At 45.2% G+C, this 12,889-nt stretch overlaps 1 protein-coding gene across 16 annotated transcripts in view; it reads left to right on the forward strand.

The window, feature by feature from the left end:
* SIPA1L1 (signal induced proliferation associated 1 like 1) overlaps positions 1 to 12,889 on the forward strand; it is a 368,796-nt gene that overhangs the window by 338,881 nt on the left and 17,026 nt on the right. For all 16 annotated transcript variants that reach the window (XM_043556489.1, XM_043556499.1, XM_043556493.1 and 13 more), the window contains 3 exons: positions 5,304 to 5,537; positions 6,304 to 6,469; positions 11,336 to 11,582. In XM_043556489.1, coding sequence (XP_043412424.1) covers positions 5,304 to 5,537; positions 6,304 to 6,469; positions 11,336 to 11,582 — 647 coding nt within the window. The remainder of the gene's footprint in view (positions 1 to 5,303; positions 5,538 to 6,303; positions 6,470 to 11,335; positions 11,583 to 12,889) is intronic.

Below are 12,889 nucleotides of genomic sequence, written 5' to 3' on the forward strand. Positions count from 1 at the left end.
ATACAGATTTCTGGAGCTCCCAAAGATCTGACAGAAGCCAAGGAATCTTCATTTATATCAATACCTGCAGATGGGCATAGTCCACAGCTGGAGAAACCCTGCTCCAATGGCTTCACCTTCTTGATCTTGACAATATGAAGTTGGATTTCAATGAAGTCATAACAATAGAATAATTCAGCTGATTCAAGTAGTGGTTCTCCAGCAGTGTGCACACTTAGGGGAGAGTCTGCAAAAATACATTCGCCTAGGCACCTCCTCAGCTCTATCAAATTAGAATCTCTGGGAATAGGGCCCAAGAATGTGTGTTTGGAAAGCCCCCAGGTGATCTTCGTGTGCCTACTTGAAGTTAGAGGCCAAGTGTACCAAAGTGCTCACCTTGCTTCATGCTGTGAGTTGTATACTTTAAAGAAGGAAGAACTACCAGTGAATTATTTTTTTTTGCTTTTACCTTTGTTCCCAAATCTAATCAATTGTTAATAGGGCTGTCTTGATTATAACCATCCATGAATAAAAGTGTGCTGCTATTTCACACCTGGGATCTAGTGCCAGCCATCATGTTCACAGATAAAACGAATATCTAGGTCCGTGGTCTTAAGCAATTATCTTTTTAAGAATACACTTGTAAACAGAAGCATACTCTGTAGATTTAATTATTTCTTGCAATAAAAATAAAGCAATGTCCAATTTTAAATACAATATGAATAAAATACAGCCTTCATACGTAATTCTTACATTAAAATGAATGGCTAGTTTATTTGACAGTTTCTTTCATCAAATATTGAATGTCTACAATGGCCAGGGACCATTAGGCATGGAGAATATAGCAGTGAAACAGAAATTTCAGCCCTTATGGGGCGTAGATTTAAGTGGGGGAGACAGACTGTGTCAGTAAGGTAAAGAAGTTAAGACAGATGGTGCGCTCCGTACATGCTAAATACCGTATGGAGGTATTTTACTGGGTGTCTAGTGTATTCCGTCATTGTTAGACACACAAAGAAAAATCCCTGCCTTCACAGAGTTTATAATCTAGTTAAAAAAACTTACTGAATGCCTCCCAGGGAAACAGAACTAATGAAATTCACACAGGAAGCAAAGAGCTCCAAAGAACTGGTATATGCTGTATATATTGCTCTCTCTTTGGCGTTTCCAGGCCTTTTCCATAACTTCCTTTTCATGCAGTCTGGATCTTATGGTGGAAACGGGCATAGCTATTTTGTAAAACATGGAGGAATGATTTGTAAATTAATGGACTATACAATTTACTCTTCATTCTCATGGCTAATTATTTCTGTTCTGACCACACATTTGGTCTCTTTGCAAGCCCCAGGGTTTTGCATTCCCATACTATCACATCAAGATACTTGCTGCTGAGAAAGGGAAAATATGGGCGATCCAAATGCACCGATGGTACCGTAGTTCTCAAGTTAGGAGTTAAAGGGCCACAGCATCAGCTGGGAATGAGTCACAAGTACATATACCCATGTGCTCCCTCCCCACCCCCAACTCAGAATCTCTGGGGTGGGGCCCTGCAGTATGCATTTTAACATGCGTAGAATGCGAGCACCAGATCTAGTATTTAAAAAACACTTGCACTCGCTGGTAGATGCTGATCAAGGCAAAGCAAGCACATGATTATTCACAATGAGAGGTGTGCACGTTAGACTTTGACTTATTTTTCACTCTGTGGGCATCTGCTTCAGATCATAACCACGGATGAGGCTTGAGACACCCTCACATCTGTGTTACAAGTGCATAGGAGGTGGATATACTCAGGTGGGGAAAGTCTGCAAACCAGAGATAAGCTGTTGTCCCTAAGTGAGCAATACATAACCACAAGCCTGTCATCTTGTGGCAAATGACTCCAAACGCTGCACTTTTACTATTTCAGAAACTTCTGTTGACACTGCCTCTGCTCCCGGGTGTTGCTGTTAACCTGAGTCTCTTGTGCTACCGTGTCTGAGCTCATTTGCCTCTGTCTTTATGTCCTTCCCACTTCACCTACCCACTTTTAGTCTGTTTTCCAAAACAGAGACACCTACTGTTATTTTGTTCTCATTGGTTTAGATATGGCACTCATAGAGGAATTTTGTATTCAAGGTAAAAACTGGGTGAGATTGCATTGTTTTGAAATTTATGTTGCCCTTTGAGGTCTTGTAAGGGTTTTTTTGTTTGTTTGTTCATTTGTTTCCTTTCTTTCTTTCCCTTCCTCTCTAGCTACAAAAATCTCAGGGAAAAAGAAAACTTGTTAGAGTAATCAGAATATGGCTGGCCATTTCCTTCTGAAGTTTGAGCCTGATACCTCCTCCTCAGTTACAAAAATAAAAGAGACGGTTAAGTTTGATCTGCAGTGTTAACAAGGCCCAGTTAGTGTGGGAAACCTGCTGGGTCAGCTCTGTCCCCACTCCCACCCCCTCTGTGTCCTGCTTGTGGCCAAGCTTCATGGAATGTAGGGCTTGTACTTTCAGGTCATTGACTTACGTATTTTTGTGGGTGTGTTCTCATTGAAGTAGAACATTTATCCCAAAGGAGGCACAGGTCATATGTGTTCATCCGCTTGCATTTTCACAGAGTGAACATGCCCATGGGATCACCACCCAAAGCAAGAACTGGAACTTAGCCAACATCCAAACTCCCCCCTCCCCCCACTCTTCTCACTTGCTTTCCCTGGTCATTCCCATCTCTTCCCGAAGGTAAACACAGTCTTGAATCCTAAAATCACACACGCATTTTGCCTATTCTGGGGTTTATATAAATGGAATCCTACCATATGTTTTATTCTGTGTCTTTAAGTCAACATTATGTTGGTGAGATTCACCCATGTGTTGCAGGTAGCATTGCTGTGTTATATTTACGTCGTGGGAACCTACCACAACTCATGCAGCCATCCCACTATTGCACATTTGGAATGTTTCCAACTTATGGATGTTACAGATTCGTGTACGTGTCCTTTGGTACACATACGTGTGCATTTCTTGTGAGTATATACCTAGGAGTGGGGTTGCTGTGTTATATGATACACGTGCAACTCTCGCAGAGACCGAACCAGTTTGTCACACGACCAGATTGTGGCAAGTAACGCTCGCATCGTGTGCTCGTTGCAGTCACTTCACATCCTTTCTAGCACTTGATGTCAGAAGTCTTTTAATTTTAGCCATTCCGGTGGGGGTGTACTGGTTCCCCTTTTGACTTCCATTTGCATTTTCCTCTTAACTGATGATGTTGAGCACCAACATGTACTGGTCTTTTAGATACCCTCTTTTGTGAAATCCCTTTTTCAGATCTTTGCCCATTTTGTCTGTAGGGTGGTCTCTCCTATTGATTTTTAGGAGTTCTGTATTCTGGAGAGGAGCCCATTGTTGGATCTGTATTTTATACATCTTCTTTTTCTGTGTCTTTTGATGAATAGACGTTCTTACTTTCAATGGAGTTCAGTCTTTTCCTTTATGATCCTTTAAAGAGACTTCTGCCTCTATCATAAAGGTGTTCTTCGTGGTATAGTCCAGAATCATTGGATCTGTGTTTCAATACACAAGCCAGCTGGAATTGATGTTTAGGTAAGGTTGCAGGTGGGGGTTCAAGATCGCTTTCATCTGCGTGTAGTATCTCCTGTCTCAGCACCGCTAAGATTTGGGGCTTTTGGTTTTGTTCACTTGCTTAGTTTTTAAGTAAGAAACGTTTTTATTTTAGAATAGTTTTTGACTTGCAGAAAAGTTACAAAGCCGTACAGAGAGTTCCCATGTCCCCTCACCAGTTTCCCCCATTGTTGTCCTCTGACGTTCCTGTTCCTGTGGTACATTTGTTGTAGCTAAGGAGTCAGTATTGATGCATCATTATGAGAAGTCCATACTTCATTCAGTTCAGGACCATTGGGTTTTAACCAACAAAGTGCTATTGGCAAATGCTTTCAGACCCCATCCTGGTCACTAAACCTTCAGTGACAACTTTCATTGTAGTAAGAGCCAGTGCACAAGGGCTCCCTGTGCTCCACATCCTTTTCAACACCTGTTATTTCTTGTCTTTTTGGTAATGGTCATTCTGACAGGTGTGAGGTGATATTTCATTGTGGTTTAGATTTGCATTTCCTAGATAATTAGTGAGGTCGAGCGGCTTTTCACATACTTGTTAGCCATCCATATATCTTCTTTGGAAAAATGTTTATTCAGATTCTATGCCCATTTTTTAAAAAATGTTTATTTTTGAGAGAGAGAGACAGAGCACGAGCAGGGGAGGAGCAGAGAGAGGGAGAGACACAGAATCTGAAGCAGCCTCCAGGCTCTGAGCTGTCAGCACAGAGCCCAACGCGGGGCTTGAACTCACGGAGTGTGAGGTCATGACCTGAGCCGAAGCCAGACACTCAACCGACTGAGCCACCCAGGCACCCCTCTATGCCCATTTTTAATCACATTTTTTTTTCTATTGAGTTACAGGAGTTCTTTATGTATTCTGGATATTGTGTCCTTACCAGAAATATGACTTGCATTCATTTTATTGATGGTTTCCTTTGCTGTGTATAGCTTTTTAATTCGAATACTTCCACTTGTTTATTTTTGCTTTTATTGCCTTTGCTTTTGGTGTCAAATCCATAAACATCATTGCCAAGGTCGATGTCAAGGAGCTTATCCCGTGTGGTTTCCTCTAGGAGTTTTATGGTTTCAGATCTTAATGTTCAAGTCTTTAATCCACTTTGAGTTGATTTTTGCATATGGTGTAGGATAGTGATCCGTTTCCATTCCATTGAACAGCTTTCTAGAGAATCAGTCTTAATGCCAGATGCCATGGGGAAGGAGACCTCAGTGTGCCCCTTTGGCCGTGGATGTGGATGTGTGGAGAACTGTATGCCTGATCCAGTGTCGTGTCCCTTCCTCAGCCTGGACCTGGGGAGCATCACCAGGAGCCCTGGTTCTGAGGAAGGCAAGGCAGACAGCCACCGAGACTGCTCCACCTGTTATTGCCAGTTCGCCTGTTACTTGCCTCTTCCAGGCTTCACCGTAGCAAACCTCAGTGTGTTAGCATGTTTCAGAGCATCCCTGACCGTCTTAACTATTTAAGCTTTCTAACCTCAAAGTGCAGACTCAGCCCCGGTGACCGTGTTTCATTTTCACAGCAGACATTTAAATTATAGCGAGAAAACAAGACTGTTTTGGCTAGCCAGCCCATCCCCATTACTGTTTTATGAAATACTCATTGTTCTTTAACCTGGCCATCACTCCTGTCCTGGACGACACTTCGACGGCCGCTGTGCTGACCCCGGGATGCACGCATGCACACCGGGGTCGTTTTGTCTCTGTCCTGCTTCTCCTCAGCACCATGGGCTCCCGACACTCTCCCAGCCCCGTTGTCTTCACCAGTGCCAGAAGCTCCCCTAAAGAAGAGCTCCATCCTGCCACCTCACAGCTCCTACCTTCCTCCTCCTCCTCCTCCTCCTCGTCTGGTCCTAGGACTTTCTACCCTCGCCAGGGCGCGACCAGCAAGTACCTGATTGGTTGGAAGAAACCCGAAGGAACCATAAACTCCGTGGGATTCATGGACACAAGAAAGTAAGAACTCTTTTGCTTCTCTTCCTGAGTGGTTCGCTTTCAACATGACCAAGAACAGAAAAGGTTGGGGCAATTTCCTGCAAGAGAGGAAGCCACCTGGGGTCTGGGAAGGCATTGGTGTTTGGTAGGGAGATTTTTTCTTTCCTCCTGAGTAAAACCTGTCTTGTTATTTCTCTGCTTCATTCCTTAAATAAAATGTGTGGCAAAACACTGATTTGAGAATCTTCGATCTTGTAGGAAGAGAGTATGTCTGAAGAACAGACTTTGGGATAAATGACCCTTTGGCACTAAGATGACACTATCCCTTTGATTATATTAATCACAGCCTTCTCATGTCATCTTTAACTGGGCCGGGAGCCACTGGAGGGAGTATTAGAAAGGGACTACCCCTGAATATAAAGAACTTTTTGACAAAGTAGTACAGCAAGAAAAAAAAAAGAAAAACAAAACCCTACGTGATTCATTCAATTATGTTGTTTGTATTTGTACAAAACTTACACTTGAGATTCATAGCCTGTGGTCTTTTGTTAATAAGTCTTGCTAATTTGGGCTTAGTGGAGCTAACAGTTTCCCGTAGAAGAGTGATTTAGTCATCAGAATTTTTTCTTTTGCATTGAGATTGGTGGTGTCTTTCACAAACAGGTACCCCAGCAGATTCACCTTTTCTCTCCTGTACTTCCCCACTGACTTACAGCCTCTGGGCCCATCGCCCGCTTCCCTCAACCTTGTCAGCTGGGCTGCTACCCTCTCTTCCCTTTCTTTCCAGGCGTCACCAGAGCGACGGCAACGAGATAGCCCACACCAGGCTGCGTGCCTCAGCCAGGGACCTCCGGGCGTCCCCCAAGCCGGCCTCCAAGTCCACCATTGAGGAGGACCTCAAGAAACTCATCGACCTGGAAAGCCCAACTCCCGAATCGCAGAAGAACTTTAAGGTACGGGACAGAGCCCGGGGTAAATGGCAGTAAGAGAGGCCCAGCGGGATGGGGCTGCTCGCCGCAGGGACATCCTCCTGGAAGTGCTGGCTCCTGGCTCCTCTTCTGTGGAGCCCACCTCCCGCCATCACCCCCTTCCCAAAAATGAGCTCACGCTTGGGTGTTCTGCCCCGCTGCCACACCCCTCGGTCTGCCTTTAGATTAACCTGTCTCTCCCGCCACCAGGCTTTCTTCAGTGCACCAGCCATGCTCCTGATGAAATATTAGCTCAGATGACATTGCTTCTGAGAGCTCTGCAGAGGCACCTTTGTCTCTCTTGTCAGAGTTTTCTGTAAAGGCTTTAGTGCCTTCTGTCCGAAGGGTCCCTCCCCCTGACAAGTAGCCCAGGGTTCACGTCCTGCCTTGTGTGCCCACAGCAGCCTGCACTTTGGCCTCATCTCTCCCCTGACCCACCAGGCAAGCCTACTGGCTGTGTGCCACATACTGGCCCGTCGCTCAGAGAAACTGCCTGACGGACACTCACTCTCTTCACCCCCTCACCCCCAAAAGCCACCTCTTCAGCCCAGCAAACTAGGTCTACACCACGTACCTTCATAACTTTCTAGATTCTCTTTACTTCACCGAGCGTTCTCTATACTTCGCTCCCAGAATTACAGTCGAGAAATGCCTTCTCTAAACCCAGCCTCCTTCCCCATCATTTCCCAAGCACATGCTCAGGGTGTATGTTTGTGTGTCAGTGGCCAGACCTTTGCCTGCCCACGTGGCAGCTCTGTTCTGCTCTCCTCAGCTCAGAGGACCACTGAAGCCTACTCAAGGCTCTTGAAGGTGCACGATCTCACACTCCCAGGGCCCGGAGCTGGTTGTTTGCTGACTGGGGCCCAAACGTAATTGGCTCTGAGCGTAAGGCATTTCTGTCTGCGGTGTGTGGTGTAGCCCCAGGAGACTGGAGTCTACCTCCAGGAAGGTCAGGGCAGCAAGCTTTGACATGTTCTGTTCTCCAGGTTCTTAGTCAAATGACTGGTAGTCTGTTTAAAGTGATTAGACAGTGTACTTTAGGGACTCTGACAACTGATTGAAGATGTAAGCTACATATTTCCCTGAACACTTGCTGTCCTCGAACTGGGATCAGAGTGCAGGGTGCCATGCCCAGCGGGATGAGCGGCGTGGCCTTGTCTCCACTCTGGTGTGTGTGCAGCACACGTACATTCCTCCGTGTGTGTGTGTCTTCCTCAAGATAGGTCAGATTTACCTCCTAAACTTAAAAATCCACATTTATAGAAATTAAACGTATTCCAGAGGCCAGTCTGGAGTTCTGCTGAGAAATAGATTTATTAACATAAACATTAACATCATAAATCATTTTAAAGACTTGCCATTCTTGATTTCTGTAATTTCTGTTTTATAAGCCAGCACTTAAGACTTCTGACTCATCACCCAGGGTACAAATGGTTTCCTTAGCAACCTTGCAAAAGATAGTGCTTGAAACTTCTTTTTCCATCAGAACCCAAAGAGGTATATTAAAACGTTTAAGTACCAGTTTCAAAATAAAAATTATTTCAGATTTTTCCTTTGAGGTTAGAGGAAAATAAAACTTGCCCTGAAAGGAATCTTTCCTCCAGTTCTCTTAACATTTTTTTTTTTTTTTTTTTTTTGGAAAGGGGCAAACTCTATTCTTTTGATTTACTTATGCAGTAGAAATAATTGAAAGCAAATGTCTGTTTTCCCTTTCTTCCATTTCTTGGCTTTTATTTCCAAAATGAATTATTTTAACATTCCTAGTTGAAACAGGAGCTCACTCTCTTTGTGCCGTGGCTGTATCACCATGAGACCCTCTGCGGAGAAAGTGCTCCTCTGTTGCTGGGAAAGGCTGCAAGCAGGGCTGGAAATAAGGCTGTTTTCTCTCCGGCGTCCTCCTTTTCGGTTTGGTTTCAGATGAGTTTAGCTAAGTGGCTCGATGTGTCTTCCAAGATTCTCTGACTGCCCAGGGCTTTGCTGTGTCAGAAAGGCCAGCGTGCTCCTGAGAGGTTTTCCAGGCCATGCCTGGCTCAAGGCCCCGAGCCACCTCGTCAGGGTCCCAGCAGCGGCCAGCTTTGGGCTGTGTGATCCTTGGAACCCACTCGGACCACATCAGCTTTCCTGGACAGCAAGTGCTACTTAGGAGCGCTGGTTAATATCAAATGACAGGGTCACTCCCGGGCATATGATGTCTGCTGCAGGACGGGACAGACTCTGCCGGGCAGGCTGTGGCACAGAGAGGGGTGGCTGCACGGCCTCAGCAGCTGCTGTGGAGCTCAAGGAAAGGAAAATAGCAGAGCTCTAACATTCTAAAAAACCTCACTGGGGGACAGAGCTGGGATAACCATATTTTTCCCGAGGGCTGCATACAGCCGCAAGTGAACACAGTACAAATCAGTGGGCCTGCTTTGCCACCAGTAAGCACTGCTTGCTTATTGCAAGTGTGGGTAACCCATTTCTCTGCAGCCAGGAGGACTAGAAAGAGTGAGAGAACAGGAGACTGACGTGGAGCTAGATGCCTTGTTCCTCAGCTTTGAAACCAGCCCAGAGTAGAGCGGTGGTGCCCAGATGATTTTAAAGCTCAGGAATTTGAATAAAAGTATACGTGGAAGCCCAATATGTAGAACTGAGAACACAGTTTCTCTGATGGGAGGGGTGGGTGTCTTGGGCTCCTGGGTCCCACCTGAACATCTCCTCTCCCCAGGCAGTGACGCTGTGAGAAACCCATAGGGTCCGTTGGAGCACTTTGAAAACCCCGCAGTCTTATGGGCTCTCAGATCCCTTCCGAGTCAGCCGTTGACTCACTTGTGGTTCCTTCCCAGGGCGGGCGGGCGGGCACTGGGTGCCACCCAGCAAGCACCGTGCGAGGCCGGCAGAGGGCACTCTCAGAACCAGATAGGTGTGCATACCTACAAGACTGGAGTTGAAGAGGGATGGGGTGAGGGGACATCCCAGTGTGTTGGGACAAGACTACTTTTTAATGGGTGGAAAGCATCGAGACAGATTGCTTCCTTCCATCACCTACCCCGCCTCCCATTTGAGTGCAGGATGTTGTAACTTTTAATAAAGCATGCTGCTCAAAAGGATCCCTTCAAGGGAGCTGTTCACTGCCTTGAAGTATGTTAATGTTTCCCCCAAAAGGGGCTAAAACTAAAATTGGTGGAAAACTGTCCTGTGAAACCATAAGGGTGGGGATACTCACTGGAAAAGGAAATCCCTTTGCTGAACCCAGAAGTGCTAAAAAAAAAAAAAAAAAAAAGAAAGAAAAAAAATTGGGACCAGTGTTTGAATGGAGAGACCCGGGGCCTGGTGTGGTTGGCAAAACCTTATGTGATCGTCCTAGAAGCTTGCAGACACAGAAGAGAGAATCTGGCTTTAGTTTTTAAAATTGTAATCAGCAAGCCATTTAACCTTCGTGATGCCCACCCACTCTTCTCTTTGAGGTGGAAAGGGAAATCACCATTTCCATACCCAGTTCCCTGTACTTAAAGACTCAGAATTTATCACAGCAGCTTAGTTTTCTAGTTTTTCTAGTTTTCTAGGCAAGCTTAGATGTACCTTGCATTTAACTCCTCGTGAGTTTTTAGAAGTGAGCACGCTTTCTACACAGTTGGCTACTCCTGGGGCTCATTTGCAATGTGTTGGATTAATAATTTTTTCACATTTAGGCAGCAGTTGTGCACACCATTTCCTGGGCAGCTTTGACATGATTAACCCTTGGTTTGTTGAACAGAAGCATGTTAGGCACAGAGCCCATGAGTGAACCTGAGTGTGTGCTCTATTCTCAGCGTCCTGAAAGCAGACGTGGCTGTGCCATCATCCCTCTGCCTCTTCAGAGTGTCACGGAAAGTCCCACAGAGGCCTTCTGCCAGCTATGACTCAGCCCTCCTACTCACGTCTTCACCTGTCCTCCACATTGTTCTCCCTGCCAAAGTGAACACTAGCCTGAGAGCCATGGAATAAATGTAGCTTTATTGCTGATAGACCAAATACTCTGTTGGCTCTCAGGCTGGATATTCAAACATTGTTAATATATCTGTTGTTTCGCAATGAATGGGGTTCTCAGAAGTTCACTTTTTGCAGAAGAATCTCAAGTAAAATCAAATCTGGTGACAAAGGCAAAAGAGAGAACAGCTCTGTGGAATGTCAGCCATTTGCACATACCTGTATAAATATTTGTCACTTAAGATGGCTTCCCTATTTTAATTTCATAAATAGAAATCCAGCCTAAAAAATGTTTAAAACTCATTGAATGTATTAGTAATTGATGTTCATCAAGAGGCACCTACTACTGGAGTTAATAGATCACGACGGTCCAGTGCTCTTGTTGCCCAGAGCATATGGCGTCACCTGCTAAGCTTCTGGGGACAACCTCCTGGCACTGTGGCCGTTCCCCTGGGGACCATGATGTCACTTAATACCACCGATAAACACTCCAGTCCAGTGTTTGCATTTACTCCTCGTAATAATCCTGAGAAATGCTGGGCTTAGATTCGGTCAATGGCAGGGGACTCAAATAAAACTCACATGTGTCTGATCATCATCTTGTTCTTACCGTGACACAGTCCTGATGAATCTGCTTAATCTCACACCTGAATTATGTGCTGAGCACCAGTAGGCCATAGGCCGCGTGCTGGGCCTCGAGGACAGGATGGCCAGGAACTCCCATCTTGGCTCTGAAGGGTGTAGACCGAGATGGTGGAGCCGGAGGCTTCCTTGCCAGGCTCTAGGATCTGAAGGGGGAGGTGGTGTCTAAGAGCAGTGATTTCGTCAGCCCACCCGTCCCCAATCCGAGACTTGGGTGTGTGACCCAAGAAATTTACTTCTTGTTGTCTCGACACTGTTTTTCAGTTCCATGCGCTCTCCTCTCCTCAGTCTCCTTTTCCTACCACCCCCACCTCAAGGCGGGCTTTGCACCGGACGCTGTCAGACGAGAGCATTTACAGCGGGCAGAGGGAGCACTTTTTCACCTCAAGGCCTTCACTTCTGGACCAAGCCCTGCCCAATGACGTCCTCTTCAGTAGCACGTACCCTTCTCTTCCCAAGTCTCTTCCGTTGCGGAGGCCTTCTTACACCTTGGGAATGAAGTCGTTGCATGGTAAGTTGGTTTTTCTGCTGCCGCCGAGCAGCCCTGCTGAGGGAGGTGAGTCCCCAGAAAGAGGGGCCACTCCATCTGCTCAGAGAGGCGTAGCTGGAGCAAGTGTGGCTTGCACGCTCAGGTTCTCTGCTAGCCACCCTTCCCTCAGCCTCTCACCTGTAATCCCAGCCCACAGGTACCGACGGTCAGCCTCACCAGACCTTAAGTGTTATCTGTTTCATTTTGGTTTTTACTGAAGTTTAACCAACATGTAACGTTATATTAGTTTCAGGTGTACAACCTGATGATTCGATGTTTGTATTGTGAAATGATCACCACAGTGAGTCTAGTTAAGATCTGTCACCATGCATAGTTGCAAAATTGTTTTTTCTTTTGATGGGACCTTTTAACATCAGTCTCTTAGCAGCTTCCAAATACGCAGTTATTAACTGTAGTCACCATGTGGTACATTGCAGGAAACCCCGTGACTTATTTGTCCTTCTCCAATTTATTTCAATCGGCATAATGCCCTCAAGGCCCATCCATGTTGTTGCATGTGGGAAGATTTCATTTTTTAAGGCTGAGTATTAGTCCGTTGTGTGTGTGTGTGTACCATTCATCCATCATTGGACACTTTCCGTACACATATTTCTGTGTATGGAAACAGAAATAGCTACTGTTTCCATCTTAGCTATTATAGATAATGCTGCAGTGAACATGGGGGTACAATATATTTTTTTCAAGTTAGAGTTGTCATTTTCTTCAGGTGCATACCCAGAGTGGAATTTCCAGATCATAGGAATAGTTGGATAGTTGGATCATATGGTAGCTCTGTTTTGAGGAAACCTCCATACTGTTTTCCATAGTGGCAGCACCAATTTACATTCCCACCAACGGTGCACTAGGATTCCTTTTTCTCTACACCCTTGCCAACACTTGTATCTTCCCTTTTTGATAATAGACATTCTAACAGGTGTGAAGTGATACCTCATTTTGGTTGTGATTTACATCTCCCTAATGATTAATGATGTTGAGCATCTCTTCATTTCCCTGTTGGCCGTCGATAGGTCTTCTTTGGAAAAATGTCTATTCATATTCTCTGCCCATTTTTTAATCAGATTGTCTTTTGGCTCTTGAGTTGTAAGAGTTCTTTATACATTGTGGATATTACCCCCTTATCATATATGACTTACAAATATTTTCTCTCATTCCATAGGTTGCCTTTTCATTTTGTTAATGGTTTTCTTTGCTGGGAAGAAGCTTTTTAGTTTGCAGGTATTCCACTTGTTTATTTTTGCTTTTGGTGTCAAATCCAAAAAGTCATCGTC

The sequence above is a fragment of the Prionailurus bengalensis genome, chromosome B3, assembly GCF_016509475.1.
Source record: "Prionailurus bengalensis isolate Pbe53 chromosome B3, Fcat_Pben_1.1_paternal_pri, whole genome shotgun sequence".
NCBI lineage: Eukaryota > Metazoa > Chordata > Mammalia > Carnivora > Felidae > Prionailurus > Prionailurus bengalensis.